Source organism: Oncorhynchus gorbuscha, unplaced genomic scaffold (genome assembly GCF_021184085.1).
Source record: "Oncorhynchus gorbuscha isolate QuinsamMale2020 ecotype Even-year unplaced genomic scaffold, OgorEven_v1.0 Un_scaffold_13:::fragment_6:::debris, whole genome shotgun sequence".
NCBI lineage: Eukaryota > Metazoa > Chordata > Actinopteri > Salmoniformes > Salmonidae > Oncorhynchus > Oncorhynchus gorbuscha.
In genome coordinates, this window is record NW_025744600.1 from 80,478 (window position 1) to 93,360 (window position 12,883).

The 12,883-nt window shown below is 49.9% G+C and overlaps 1 protein-coding gene across 3 annotated transcripts in view; it reads right to left on the reverse strand.

Annotated features, from left to right (window-relative positions):
- Positions 1-279: 279 nt before the first annotated feature.
- The window catches only part of greb1 (growth regulating estrogen receptor binding 1), a 52,428-nt gene continuing 39,824 nt past the window's right edge, over positions 280-12,883 (reverse strand). For all 3 annotated transcript variants that reach the window (XM_046332301.1, XM_046332299.1, XM_046332300.1), the window contains exons 19-33: positions 10,936-11,051; positions 10,644-10,852; positions 10,052-10,454; positions 8,738-8,897; positions 8,552-8,654; positions 7,983-8,138; positions 7,512-7,648; positions 7,197-7,358; positions 6,565-6,769; positions 6,055-6,217; positions 5,661-5,897; positions 5,118-5,253; positions 4,515-4,715; positions 4,280-4,418; positions 280-681 (exon numbers count right to left, since the gene is read on the reverse strand). In XM_046332301.1, coding sequence (XP_046188257.1) covers positions 518-681; positions 4,280-4,418; positions 4,515-4,715; positions 5,118-5,253; positions 5,661-5,897; positions 6,055-6,217; positions 6,565-6,769; positions 7,197-7,358; positions 7,512-7,648; positions 7,983-8,138; positions 8,552-8,654; positions 8,738-8,897; positions 10,052-10,454; positions 10,644-10,852; positions 10,936-11,051 — 2,691 coding nt within the window. In that variant the 3' untranslated portion in view covers positions 280-517. The remainder of the gene's footprint in view (positions 682-4,279; positions 4,419-4,514; positions 4,716-5,117; positions 5,254-5,660; positions 5,898-6,054; positions 6,218-6,564; positions 6,770-7,196; positions 7,359-7,511; positions 7,649-7,982; positions 8,139-8,551; positions 8,655-8,737; positions 8,898-10,051; positions 10,455-10,643; positions 10,853-10,935; positions 11,052-12,883) is intronic.

A 12,883-nucleotide genomic window follows, 5' to 3' on the forward strand; every position in this document is an offset into this window, starting at 1 on the left:
TTTGATTTTCCAAAGGTGTTAAGCAAAGAGGCACTGAGTTTGAAGGTAGGCCTTGAAATACATCCACAGGTACACCACCAATTGCCTCAAATGATGTCAATTAGCCTATCAGAAGCTTCTAAAGCCATGACATAATTTCCTGGAATTTTCCAAGCTGTTTAAAGCTACAGCCAACTTAGTGTATGTAAACCTCTGACCCACTGGAATTGTGATACAGTGAAATAATCTGTCTGTAAACAATTGTTGGAAAAATTACTTATGTCATGCACAAAGTAGGTGTCCTAACCGACTTGCCAAAACTATAGTTTGTTAATAACAAGACATTTGTGGAGTGGTTGAAAAACGGGTTTTAATGACTCCAACTTAAGTGTATGTAAACTTCTGACTTCAACTGTAGCTATATTCACTACCAACTACTGTCTATGGGTTATTGGCTTGATCCACCAGAAGAATACAGACAGTTTTTAGCTTTCTGTTTTGACCCCACTGCAGGGCTCACGGTGAGGGGTACGGCAGTTCATATGTGTTTCCCTGTGAGGAAGAAGAGGGGGCGGTCCTCTTTAGCATTGGCTGTCTGGAACTCGTCACTCAGCCGGAACCTCCACTCGTCCTCGAGCTCCAGCCTCACCACCGTCTGTCTCAGAGAGCTGCGGTCAGCACATATCACACACAGAATCGCCCCTGGACGAGGGAAGAGAGAATACCTATGAGGATGCGATGGCTTTTGTGTGTGTGTATATGTGTCACACCCTGATCTGTTTCACCTGTCGTTGTGCTAGTCTCCACCCCCCACCAGGTGTCTCCCACCTCCCCTCATTATCCCCTGTGTATTTATACCTGTGTTCTTTGTTCGTCTATTGACAGTTTGTTTTGTTCGTCAAGTCTACCAGCGTTTTCCCCCTTGCTCCTGTCTTTTCTAAAGTTCCTGTTCTCTAGTCTTCCCGGTTTTGACCATTCTGCCTGCCCTGATCCTGAGCCTGCCTGCCGTCCTGTACCTTTTGGACTACTGACCTCTGCCTGCCCTTGACCTGTCGTTTTGCCTGCCCCGTTCTAGTAATAAACTTTTGTTACTTTGACACTGTCTGCATCTGGGTCTTTCCTAAAATGTGATAGTACGAACAGGCCATGACCGACCCAGCAGACTTAGACCAGCTACACAATGCTGTCTCCCTGCAAGGAGCCACCATTGGACGACACGAGGAGTTACTGCAATGTCTTATGGAGGGACTCCATACCCTTGCAGAACGCCATGACTAGACTTTCGAGACTTTGCTGGAGCAATTCTGCGGATTGCCCACTGGACAGCGGGTCACACCCATAATCTCCCAGCCTACCCCAGTGTCCCGAGAAACCTGCTTACCTCCTCCGGAGCCTTATGCTGGAGATTCTGGAACCTGCCGGGCTTTTCTCCCCTAGTGCTCCCTCATTCGAGCTGCAGTCTTCTTCGTTCCCCTCAGACTGCTCGAGGATAGGGCTACATCATAACGCTGATGTCTGGGAGGGCACTAGCCTGGACTACGGCGGTGTGGGAGCAACGCAATGGCTTTTCGCATGTTGGCGGCTGAGAGTGCCTGGATCCCGGAAGCATTATTCGACATGTTCCTTCACGGACTATCGGAGGTGGTCAAAGATGAGCTTGCAGCCTAGGAGCTACCCATGGACCTTGATTCCCTCATAGCCTTGACCATCCGGATCGATGGGCGGATTCGAGAATGTAGGAGAGAGAGGAAATCTGTGCCCTGTCGCCTTTGATTCCCACCTCGCCTCCAAAGAACCCCGGAGATCCCCGAAGTCTACATGTCCGAGTGAACCCGACGTCACACGAGTTCTCTCGGGAATCACAAAGGGCTGCCGACTCGCCTCCTTTGGAATCCAGGCACCTGGGCAGGGCTAGATTAACACTTATGCCGACTCCACACCCAGAGCTGTCTATATTGTGGAACTACGGGACATTTCGTAGCTACCTGCCCATTAAAAAACCAGGCTCATCAAGGGGCGAGTACTCTGGTGGGCCTTATGGAGAACTTTTCCTCTCCCATGACTCGTTTCCATGCCATCGTGCTGTGGGGTAACAAGTATAAATCTCTCTGGGTACTCTGGGGCCAATGAGTTTTTTTGGATGCTAACCTGGTGTCTGAGCTGGGCATCCCCACTCAGCCCCTCTCCATTTCCATTGATGTTAGAGCGCTGGATGGGCGCTCTATAGGCCGGGTCACTCACAATACCACTCCCATGATATTGTGAGAGGGGCTACAGCGAGGCAATCCAATTTATGCTGATTAAGTCTCCTCAGGTTCCCGTGGTATTGGGATTCTCTTGGCTCCAGCGACACAATCCCATCATAGATTTGACTGCTGGTGCCACTATGGGCTGGAGCCAGTTCTGCCACACCCATTGGCTGAAGTCAGCGTAGCCTGCCCCAGGACGTCTTCCTGGTGGCTCGGAAGTTGCCCCAGACCTCCCCGCCTTTCTCGCGGAGTACCAGGACCTCCAGGAGGTGTTCAGTAAGGCCCAGGTCACTTGCCTTCCGCCACACCGACCCTATGACTGCAGGATTGTCCTTCCAGGCACCACTCCACCCCAGGGACAACTGTACTCTCTGTCGGGTCCAGAGACCAAGGCCATGGAAACCTACATTGAGAACTCCCTAAAGGCAGGGTTCATCCATCCTTCTGCCTCCCCCGCCGGCATAGGGTTCTTCTTTGTGGAGAAAAAGGGAAAAACCCTGTGCCCGTGCATTGACTACCGGGGCCTCAACGGAATCACGGTGAAGAACCGCTACCCCCTACCACACCTCCGCCTAGTCTTTCCAGCTCCAGGGGGCCAACATGTTCTCCAATCTGGACCTACGGAATGCCTACAATCTGGTGCGGATACGGGAAGGGGACAAGTGGAAGACCACCTTCAACGCGGTCACTATGAGTATCTGGTTATGCCATTTGGCCTTACCAACGCCCCAGCTGTATTCCAGGCTCTGGTTAATGATGTTCTCCGCAACATGTTGAACCGGTTAGTCTTCGTCTACCTCAACGACGTCCTCATCTTCTCCCGCTCCGCCCAAGAACACGTGCTCCACGTCCTACAGGTTCTCCAACATCTCCTGGAGAACCAGCTTTTTGTGAAAGCGGAGATGTGCGAATTCCATCACTCCACCATCCCCTTCCTGGGTTACATCATCGATGCAGGTAGTGTACAGATGGATCCCGGGAAGGTGAGAGCGGTGGTGGATTGGCCCCAGCCTACGTCCAGGGTGCAGCTACAATGTTTCCTGGGATTCTGCAACTTTTATCGCCGCTTTATCCGGGGTTACAACACCCTGTTCCTTTCACGTTGTCCCCAGCTGCTGACCTGGCGTTCTGGGATCTCAAACACTATTTCACCACAGCTCCCATCTTGGTTCATCCTGACCCGTCCCACCAGTTTGTGGTGCAGGCTGATGCTTTGGATGTCGGAGTGGGGGCTGTCCTGTCCCAGCGTTCTGCCCTGGACCTCAAATTACATCCCTGCTCCTCCTTCTCCCATCGCATCAACGCCATGGAGAGGAACTACGATGTGGTGAATCGTGAGCTTCTCGAATTGAAGATGGCGTTGGAGGAGTGGAGGCACTGGCTGGAGGGGGTGGAACATCCGTTCATTGTGTGGACCGACCACAAGAACCTGGAATATCTCTACACCGCCAAGGGTCTCAATTCCAGGCAAGCTAGGTGGGCCTTGCTCTTCCCCCGGTTCAACTTCTCCCTCTCCTACCAACCAGGATCCAAGAACATCAAGCCGGATGCGCTGTCACGCTGCTATAGCCCCGTGGCTACACCTCCGAGTATCGTCTCGGACAGAAGGTATGGCTGTCCACCCGGTATCTGCCCCTCCAGGTGGAGTCCCACAAACTTTCCCCCCGGTTTATAGGCCCTTTCCCCATCTCCAAGGTCATTACCCCTTTGCTGTTTGTCTTCTGTTGCCCCGTACCCTCCATATCTATCTATCTATCTATCTATCTATCTATCTATCTATCTATCTATCTATCTATCTATCTATCTATCTATCTATCTATCTATCTATCTATCTATCTATCTATCTATCTATCTATCTATCTATCTCGCAGCCCTTTGTCTCCTGTTTCCACCACACTGGATTACTGACCTCTGCCTGCCCTTGACCTCTCGTTTTGCCTGCCCCCTGTTCTAGTAATAAACTTGTGTTACTTCGACACTGTCTGCATCTGGGTCTTTCCAGAAACGTTATAACATGTGGTGTGTGCTTGCATGGGTCTTTGTGCGTGTACCTTTGAGGAAGTGAAACTTCTTAAGAAAGCCTGGTGTGACGAAGGAATCACAGAAGCAGAGCAACAGGCCGCTGAACAGCAGCTCTGCAGTACTGATGTTGATGGAGTGAGGTCTGGAACTCACAAAACACACCGTCACCTAGAGGGAGGGGGAAAAAGACGCACCGTTGAGTGATCTGACATCGAAACAATCACATGTATTTGTGTGTGTGTGTGTGTGCGTGTGTGTGTGTACCTCAGGCCCCAGGTTGAGGTAGCAGTCTACAGACAGAATGGGGTGTGTGTAGTTGCGTGCGCTGAGGGGGAACAGCCGTTGGCTGGTGTGTTGCAGGTATTTCTCTAGCAGTAGTTGTGCAGGCGTAGCCAGGAATGGATGCTTGCTGTCCGGGGCACAGATATACTGTGACGGCTGGACGGAGGTGGGGACGTCGGTTATCTAAAACCACACATTACATCAACATTGCAACGGTCAACGCATGAACATTAGACAAAATTAGCGACTGGATTCAATATACATGTTGCTGAAGTTCCACCATACGGCGCGATATACATTTCAAGGTAAAGTTCCAGAATTGGCGGAGACTGGATTCACGGTACACGCCACCGGCTCAATCAGAAATGACCTAAAAATGAGCCCCAGAATCGAGCCCCAGAACTGAGATATTACATTAGAGAGGGATATGAATCGATCTCATCGGAACACTACATTTGATCTTAAGTCGAGTGACACGATGATGAAGGTGGTGATGTGTGTGTGTGTGGTTTTGTGCATGTCTGCTTATTTTATTGTATTTGTGCGTGTGGTTTTGTGTATGTGAGTGTGTGTGTAAGCCTGTACCTTGGTCTTGATGATGAAGGTACGGTATCCTCCGATAGCGATCTGTTTCTTCATCACACTGAAGTTGTTGAAACGACAGATGAGCAGACCAGCACTGTGGGCTCGCAGGGTGAAGTCCACATCATCACACATGAACCTGAGGTGGAGCAGAGGAAGAGGAAGAGAGTGGAGCGTGAGAAAAGGAAGATAAAAAGAAGAGTGAGAAAGAGAGAGTGATGGCTCAGTGAAGTTTTCTTTCACCAGAGATGTGATGTTTCACATAGAAACCACTTCAACCTAGCAGCCTCTTACCATAACAATTACTTATGTAAAGTAAAGTGGCTGTCCTCTCTCATCCATTCTGGTTGTATTCCATTCTTTCATATTCGGCAGCAGGTAGCCTAGCGTTTAAGAGTGTTGGGCCAGTAACTAAAAGGTTTCTGGTTCGAATCCCTGAGCTGACGAGGTGAAAAATCTGCCGTTGTACCCTTTAGCATGGCACTTAATCTGGAAAAGAGTGTCTACTAAAATGTGATAATATTTGACTCTATTCTACTGTCTCGCCTGTTCTCGTTGTATTGGACGTCCTGGGTCAGGTCCACATTGAGAAGCAGGAAGTCGTGGAGGTGTCCTCTGGAGAACGGTTCCTCGTGACGAGCTCCTCCCCCCTTCCCCTGACTCGGGGAGCGACTGCCCCACTTCCTGATCCCACAGAGGCCGTACTGGGTGAGGTCGGGACACGCCTCCATGTGCTGCAGCACCTGCTTCAGAGACACGTTCCTCTCTACAGGCCCTGAGGCACTGGAGGGGAGAGAGATGATTACAGAGCTCCGTGAGGACAATACATTCAAAACATCAATATAAACAAAAAAATGTGTTGATGTGTGTGTGTGTAGCTGAAACTTGTTCCTTGTATGTGTGAGTGTGTGTGTGTTTGGGTGAGTGTGTGTTTGTATGCCTGTGGGAGTCCAGGTCCACGGCGTTCCACATGACGCAGGAGTCATCAGAGACTATGATGAAGGGCCAGACGTCGGCCGGCGGCCCCCCTTCCTCCAGCCTGTGCCTGCGCTCCAGCCCCAGGTTGTGATAAGACAGCTCCTTGATCAGGAAGTGGGCAGCACCTTGGGGGAGGGGCCAGAGGTCAGAGAGGGAGACATCAGGAAACACTGCTGTTATTTTTCTGTGTTAGTGCGTCTCATGTTGTTAGTTATTCTTGTCTGTTGTGTGTATTCTCCACTCACTCACTCACTCACTCACTCACTCACTCACTCACTCACTCACTCACTCACTCACTCACTCACTCACTCACTCACTCACTCACTCACTCACTCACTCACTCACTCACTCACTCACTCACTCACTCACTCACTCACTCCACAATGGGGGAGAGGGTGAGAGAGACAAAGTGAGAGGGAGAGTGAGAGAGGTAGTGAGTGAATGGGAAAGAAATTGGCGGTACTTAGCGTACCGATGCCGGCTCCATTGAAGACAGTGGGCAGCACCAGCATGATGTGGTTGGGCCAGTACTTCTTATAGACAGCCATCTCGTACTCCTTGACGACCAGGATGTGGAGGTGGGCCGCCCCGTCCATGGCGTGGTACAGGTTAAACAGGCCGTGCTCATGACGACCCGTTGTCGGGGTGAAGATGGGGCTCTTGATGCAGTCTGGGTTCTGATGGGGGGAACATGCAGCGGTATATTAATGTCTGAGTGGGTTCTGCAAAGATTGGATGATCTTAGGGCCTCTACACTTTGTAGGTCCGTATATAGAGGAGGTTTCAGATGGTGTTGGCATAGAGAAACAAAGAACGGTTGGCAGATGAGGCAAACAGGAACCTGGGTGGTGGAATTAGCCAGTGCATTCTGCAGGGGTTCATGTAAATGTTAGAGTATGGCTGTGGTCTGACTCTCTACTCTCCTCCTTGACTTGTGCACTTGCTCACCCCCCTCTAGCAGATTGAAAGGCACCGGATTGCTGGACGTTTGTACCACATTTCTTACACCCATAAATGGGAGTGAACAAGTGCGCCCTTGAGGAAGAAGGGTAGAGAATGGGTACTATGGTTAGTAGTAGGGGCAAAGGGCCTTAGTTAGGTTACCCAATCGGAGGTGAGTGGCAGTCTCATGCTCTCCAGCTGGCCTCCTGGTTGGCTGAAGCTGAAGTGGTGTTGCTTAGACTTGGGGATGATGAAGTAGAGCTGGATCTCCTCCCCCAGCAGCAGGTGGGAGAAGGTGAAGCCATGCAGCAGCGACTCATACATCTACCAGGTAAAGTATATGGTCGAACACATTATCTAGCTACAGGTCTAGAATACATTATTACACATCGAGTAGACCAACTGAGCAATGAGAATGAGACCAACTGAGCAGCTAAGAATAAATAGTGTGTGTGTGTGTGTGTGTTCTCAGCTCACCTGGTATCCGGGGTTGAAGCCCGTGTACTGGTGACACTGCTCACAGTGGTGGTAGGTGTTGTAGGCTGCGTATTTGGACAGTTTGATCCTGGCCGTACGCCTGCGCAGATACACGTCCTCCTTACGTCTGGGGTTTCCTGGGGGACAGAGCAGGGGCTGGGGGTTAGTTAACCTGGCAAACGCCAGTCTGGAACCATGGAACATCTCTGACAACCACAGTCACGTACATACAGCTACACTCTTAGAATAAAATGCACGTATCTAGAACCCAGAATGGTTCTAGAACATCTATCTAGAACATAAAAGGGTTCTCCTATGTGGACAGTAGAATAAGCCTTTTTTTTTGTACAGGGCTCAGCCAAGCTGGAAATAGTGGAGAAAGAGATCAGGAGGTCCCAGACAAAGACGTCATCTAGTAAACCTCACAATCATAATGGTAACCGAGAGAGATGCCCCACTCCCCTATCCTACCATCAGTGTTGGGGTAGTAGTCAGGGCAATAGACAGTGCTGATGTCTTCATATTTGGGGTTGTGGACGGTGTAGTCGAAGGGCATGCTCCTCAGTGTTTCTATTATCGGCCAGGGAGCACAGGCTGGGTGGTACTGGACACCCTCCAGCTGGTCACCTATACCACACACACACACACACACACACACACACACACACACACACACACACACACACACACACACACACACACACACACACACACACACACACACACACACACACACACACACACACACACACACACACACACACACACACACACACACACACACACACACACACATTCACATCTACTTAATAAAATAACATTGATTCATAATGCATTACACATATTGTGTAGACAACACACAGACGTCTATACCAGGAAATATCTACTTAAAATAACCTCTTCGTGGAAGCTATGTACTGTCCTGTAATTCATTCAAAGTGTTCTACACACATGTGATGCATATTATTAAGACTGGTGCAGAGTGGAGGGCCGTGGTAGTTATGGAGCCGAGGCCAGGGAGTGTTGTCAAGGTAACTCACTGGTGTTGATCTCTTCCTCGTCATAGATGTCCACCTCCATCAGTCTGATCAGCATACGAGACAGGATGCCCAGAAACTGGAGGTACGCCCCTGTCTTCCCCACCTGAACAGGTTCCAGTAGTCAGAATAGTGTGTGTGTGTGTGAGTCTGTCACCAGTGTGTGTGTGAATGTGTGTGTGTGTGTACCTGTGGGGGCCCGCTGAGCAGCAGTCTGCGGGGATGGAAGTTGTCAGTGCGTCCCTCTGCGGGGCGGTTGCTGCTGTCCATGTGGCAAGGCCTTGGGATGGTCCACTGGCGGTAATACAGAGACTGTTCTGTACACGTCATCATCTTACTCAGCAGAGGTCTGACAGAGGAACGCAAAGAAAACATTCAAATACAGCATCATCTTATTCACCAGTGTGTGTGGAGCCGGCCCAGACTACGGACAGGTGAGATGTGTGTGTGTTTGTCCCTACCTGAAGGAGCTGGCCCAGACTACGGACAGGTGAGATGTGTGTGTGTTTGTCCCTACCTGAAGGAGCTGGCCCAGACTACAGACAGGTGAGATGTGTGTGTGTTTGTCCCTACCTGAAGGAGCTGGCCCAGACTACAGACAGGTGAGATGTGTGTGTGTTTGTCCCTACCTGAAGGATGTGTGTGTGTTTGCTGGCCCAGTCTACAGACAGGTGAGATGTGTGTGTGTTTGTCCCTACCTGAAGGAGCTGGCCCAGACTACAGACAGGTGAGATGTGTGTGTGTTTGTCCCTACCTGAAGGAGCTGGCCCAGTCTACAGACAGGTGAGATGTGTGTGTGTTTGTCCCTACCTGAAGGAGCTGGCCCAGTCTACAGACAGGTGAGATGTGTGTGTGTGTTTGTCCCTACCTGAAGGAGCTGGCCCAGTCTACAGACAGGTGAGATGTGTGTGTGTTTGTCCCTACCTGAAGGAGCTGGCCCAGTCTACAGACAGGTGAGATGTGTGTGTTTGACCTGAAGGAGTCTACAGACAGGTGAGATGTGTGTGTGTTTGTCCCTACCTGAAGGAGCTGGCCCAGTCTACAGACAGGTGAGATGTGTGTGTGTTTGTCCCTACCTGAAGGAGCTGGCCCAGTCCACAGACAGGTGAGATGTGTGTGTGTTTGTCCCTACCTGAAGGAGCTGGCCCAGTCTACAGACAGGTGAGATGTGTGTGTGTGTTTGTCCCTAACTGAAGGAGCTGGCCCAGGTGAGATGTGTGTGTGTTTGTCTACAGACAGGTAAGATGTGTGTGTGTTTGTCCCTACCTGAAGGAGCTGGCCCAGTCTACAGACAGGTGAGATGTGTGTGTGTGTTTGTCCCTAGCTGAAGGAGCTGGCCCAGTCTACAGACAGGTGAGAGTGTGTGTGTGTGTGTGTTTGTCCCTACCTGAAGGAGCTGGCCCAGTCTACAGACAGGTGAGATGTGTGTGTGTGTTTGTCCCTACCTGAAGGAGCTGGCCCAGTCTACAGACAGGTGAGATGTGTGTGTGTGTTTGTCCCTACCTGAAGGAGCTGGCCCAGTCTACAGACAGGTGCGGCAGGAAGGAGGTGCAGCGAGGCAGTCCGCCCTCGTCGCACGCCGTGATGATGTCATAGAGTGCCCGGGGCAGCAGCACGGAGGGGGGGCGACTCACCCCCTGCGCCCAGGAGCAGCTCTGAAGGGGGGAAGGGGGAAGGGTGGAGGAGGAGTCAGAGGAGATTGACTTGGAGGGCCAGCGCTGGGTGTCGGAGGGGTTAGGTGGGTTCGGGTTTGGACAGGTGGAGGAGTGATGGGGGTCAGGGGGGGTGGTGTGGAGATGGAGAATGGCCGCATCACTGCTGTCGGAGAAGGGTCGGAGGGGCTGGGGGGCTGAGTGAGGGTGGGGGGGAGGGAAATGTCCCAAACCAGGGAGCTCCGACTTCAGAGCTAGAGGGAAGACAGGAGAGGAAAAAGTGAGTAAGGGATGTATGCAGAGATGAGTTTACTGTTATAAACCGTCAAAATTGTTGTTTAAGGTTATAAACACCCATTTTGAAAGTATAGTGTCTTATTGAATAGCTAGAATTGTGTTGTATTTCATTGAATTTGGCCAGTGGATGGAGCTCCATCGCTCACCGTTCTCTCTCTCCTCCTCCTCGTTGTCGGTACTGCGGAGTTTGTCCCGGTCGCTCTCTGATAGGTCGCTACCGGGGACGTGGCTGAGGGGTTGTGACCCCTGGGACTCCACCCTCATCAGGTAGGCAGCCAATCCCAGCTCTTCCTCCAATGATGTGCGCTGCAGGTAGGAGGAGCTTATCACACGCAGGTCACAGTACTTCAGTGATCTGGTTGGAGGAGAGAGAAAATACATCAATCAACCAATCAACCAACCAATCAGGATAAATATACAGGTACTATGTGTGTGTACCTAGGTAGTGATTCTCCCAGGGGGTCTGCCCCAGAGAGGATGAGGATACAGGGGAGGGCCTCTAGCTCCAGGTAGGTACGGGGAACCCAGTCTGTCTCCTGGATCTTCAGCCATGCCTGGACACACACACACACACACACACACACACACACACACACACACACACACACACACACACACACACACACACACACACACACACACACACACACACACACACACACACACACACACACACACACACACACACACACACACACACACACACACACACACACAATTTAACCAAGTGCTAGAACAATACAGATGTAATAATATAGGAAATTTTGCCCATTCACATTGGCTGACATTCCCACCAACCATTCCCATCCTCTTTAAATGGACTCACCTGAAGGCAATCAGTGGCTACCTAATGGACTGGAAGCCTGACTAGGGAAATGTGTAGTGTTAGAATGTTTGATATGTAATGTATAGCTCTTCAACCTTGGTGTTACCATCCCACGTGTATTATTCACGGTAGCCCATACCAACACCAGCAATCCACCCGAATATAGTCTTTTCAGCCTACCAGTTTTTACATGGTCTTTCAAGCAATATCAGGCTATCGTGGTGGAAATGGAGAACAGATCACCAGCCGACTGAGTGTTCCCCTTCCGGGAGGAAATTAGGGTAATAAAGTGGAAAATCGAGTGTATGGACAACGAGATCTCTAGCCTACCAACAATCATATAACCTGCATTTACCCAGTCCCCACTTATGTCAGTCCCTCTCCAAGTCCCTTATCAAAAAGTTCCCGTCCCAAATTCTACCTCACTTATTCGCAGGATCCGGCATTGTACCTTCTGCAATCCCAGATCCTAAGTCATTCCCATTTTGTCAGGGCTGCACCAGTCCGAGTCCAAGCGACTAGCCTGGCCCCCAAGAACACCCTGGCTTCCATTGTACCCACGAGTCCATTCCAGTTTCCATTAAACCGCATCAGTGTTCTGCTCCGCCCCCCCCACCAGAGCAACTTCCTTTGGTATTCCATGGGCGACCAGTTACCCAAGCTATTCCACCACCTGCTGATGGGTGGCTCCGGGAGCATCTTCCTTCCCCTACAGCCCAGCGCCCCCAACCACTTACAGTAGCACACTTAATGGACATCAGTTCCTGTAATTAAAATATGCAGCATATTTAAGGTGGCAGTAGAAAATTCTGCCACTCATATTGACTTACTTTCCCACCAACCAATCCCATCCACTTCCTGTTCCAGAGGCAGATCTTCTGCCACACCCACTCAACCTTTAAATGGTTGTCACTAGTTATCACATCCACAAAGTTCGAATTGGCTATATACTGTAAAGATCCATGAAAACAAATGTTTGATTTTTGGTTTTAATTTCAGGTTATGGTTAGCAGTGTGGTCAGATGGAAATGTAAAAAAAAATCAGCTTCATATTCATCATCTCAAGCACCAACCCAACATCTTAGCCATGCAGCATTGCTCCCTATTCAACCTGACAGAGCTTGAGAGGTTCTGCAGAGAAGAATGGGAGAAACTCCTCAAATACAGGTGTGCCAAACTTGTAGTGTCATACACAAGAAGACTCGATACTGTAATCGCTGCCAAAGGTGCTTCAACAAAGTCCTTAGTAAAGGTTCTTAATATTTATGTAAATGTGATGTTAAATGTATTTATTTTGTATACGTTTGAAAATTATATATTTTTAAAACTGTTTTTGCTTTGGCATTTTGGGGTATTTTGTGTAGATTGATGAGGGGAAAAAACAACTATTTAATCCAATTTAGAATAAGGCTGTAACGTAACAAAATGTGGAAAAAGTAATGTGGTCTGAATACTTCCTGGAAGGCACTGTATGCGAAAATGGCACATTTCTGTCATGTAGAAAAAAAGACAGTGTAGTGTTTCCAACGACATCATCAACCAATTGGCCAATGCCAACTC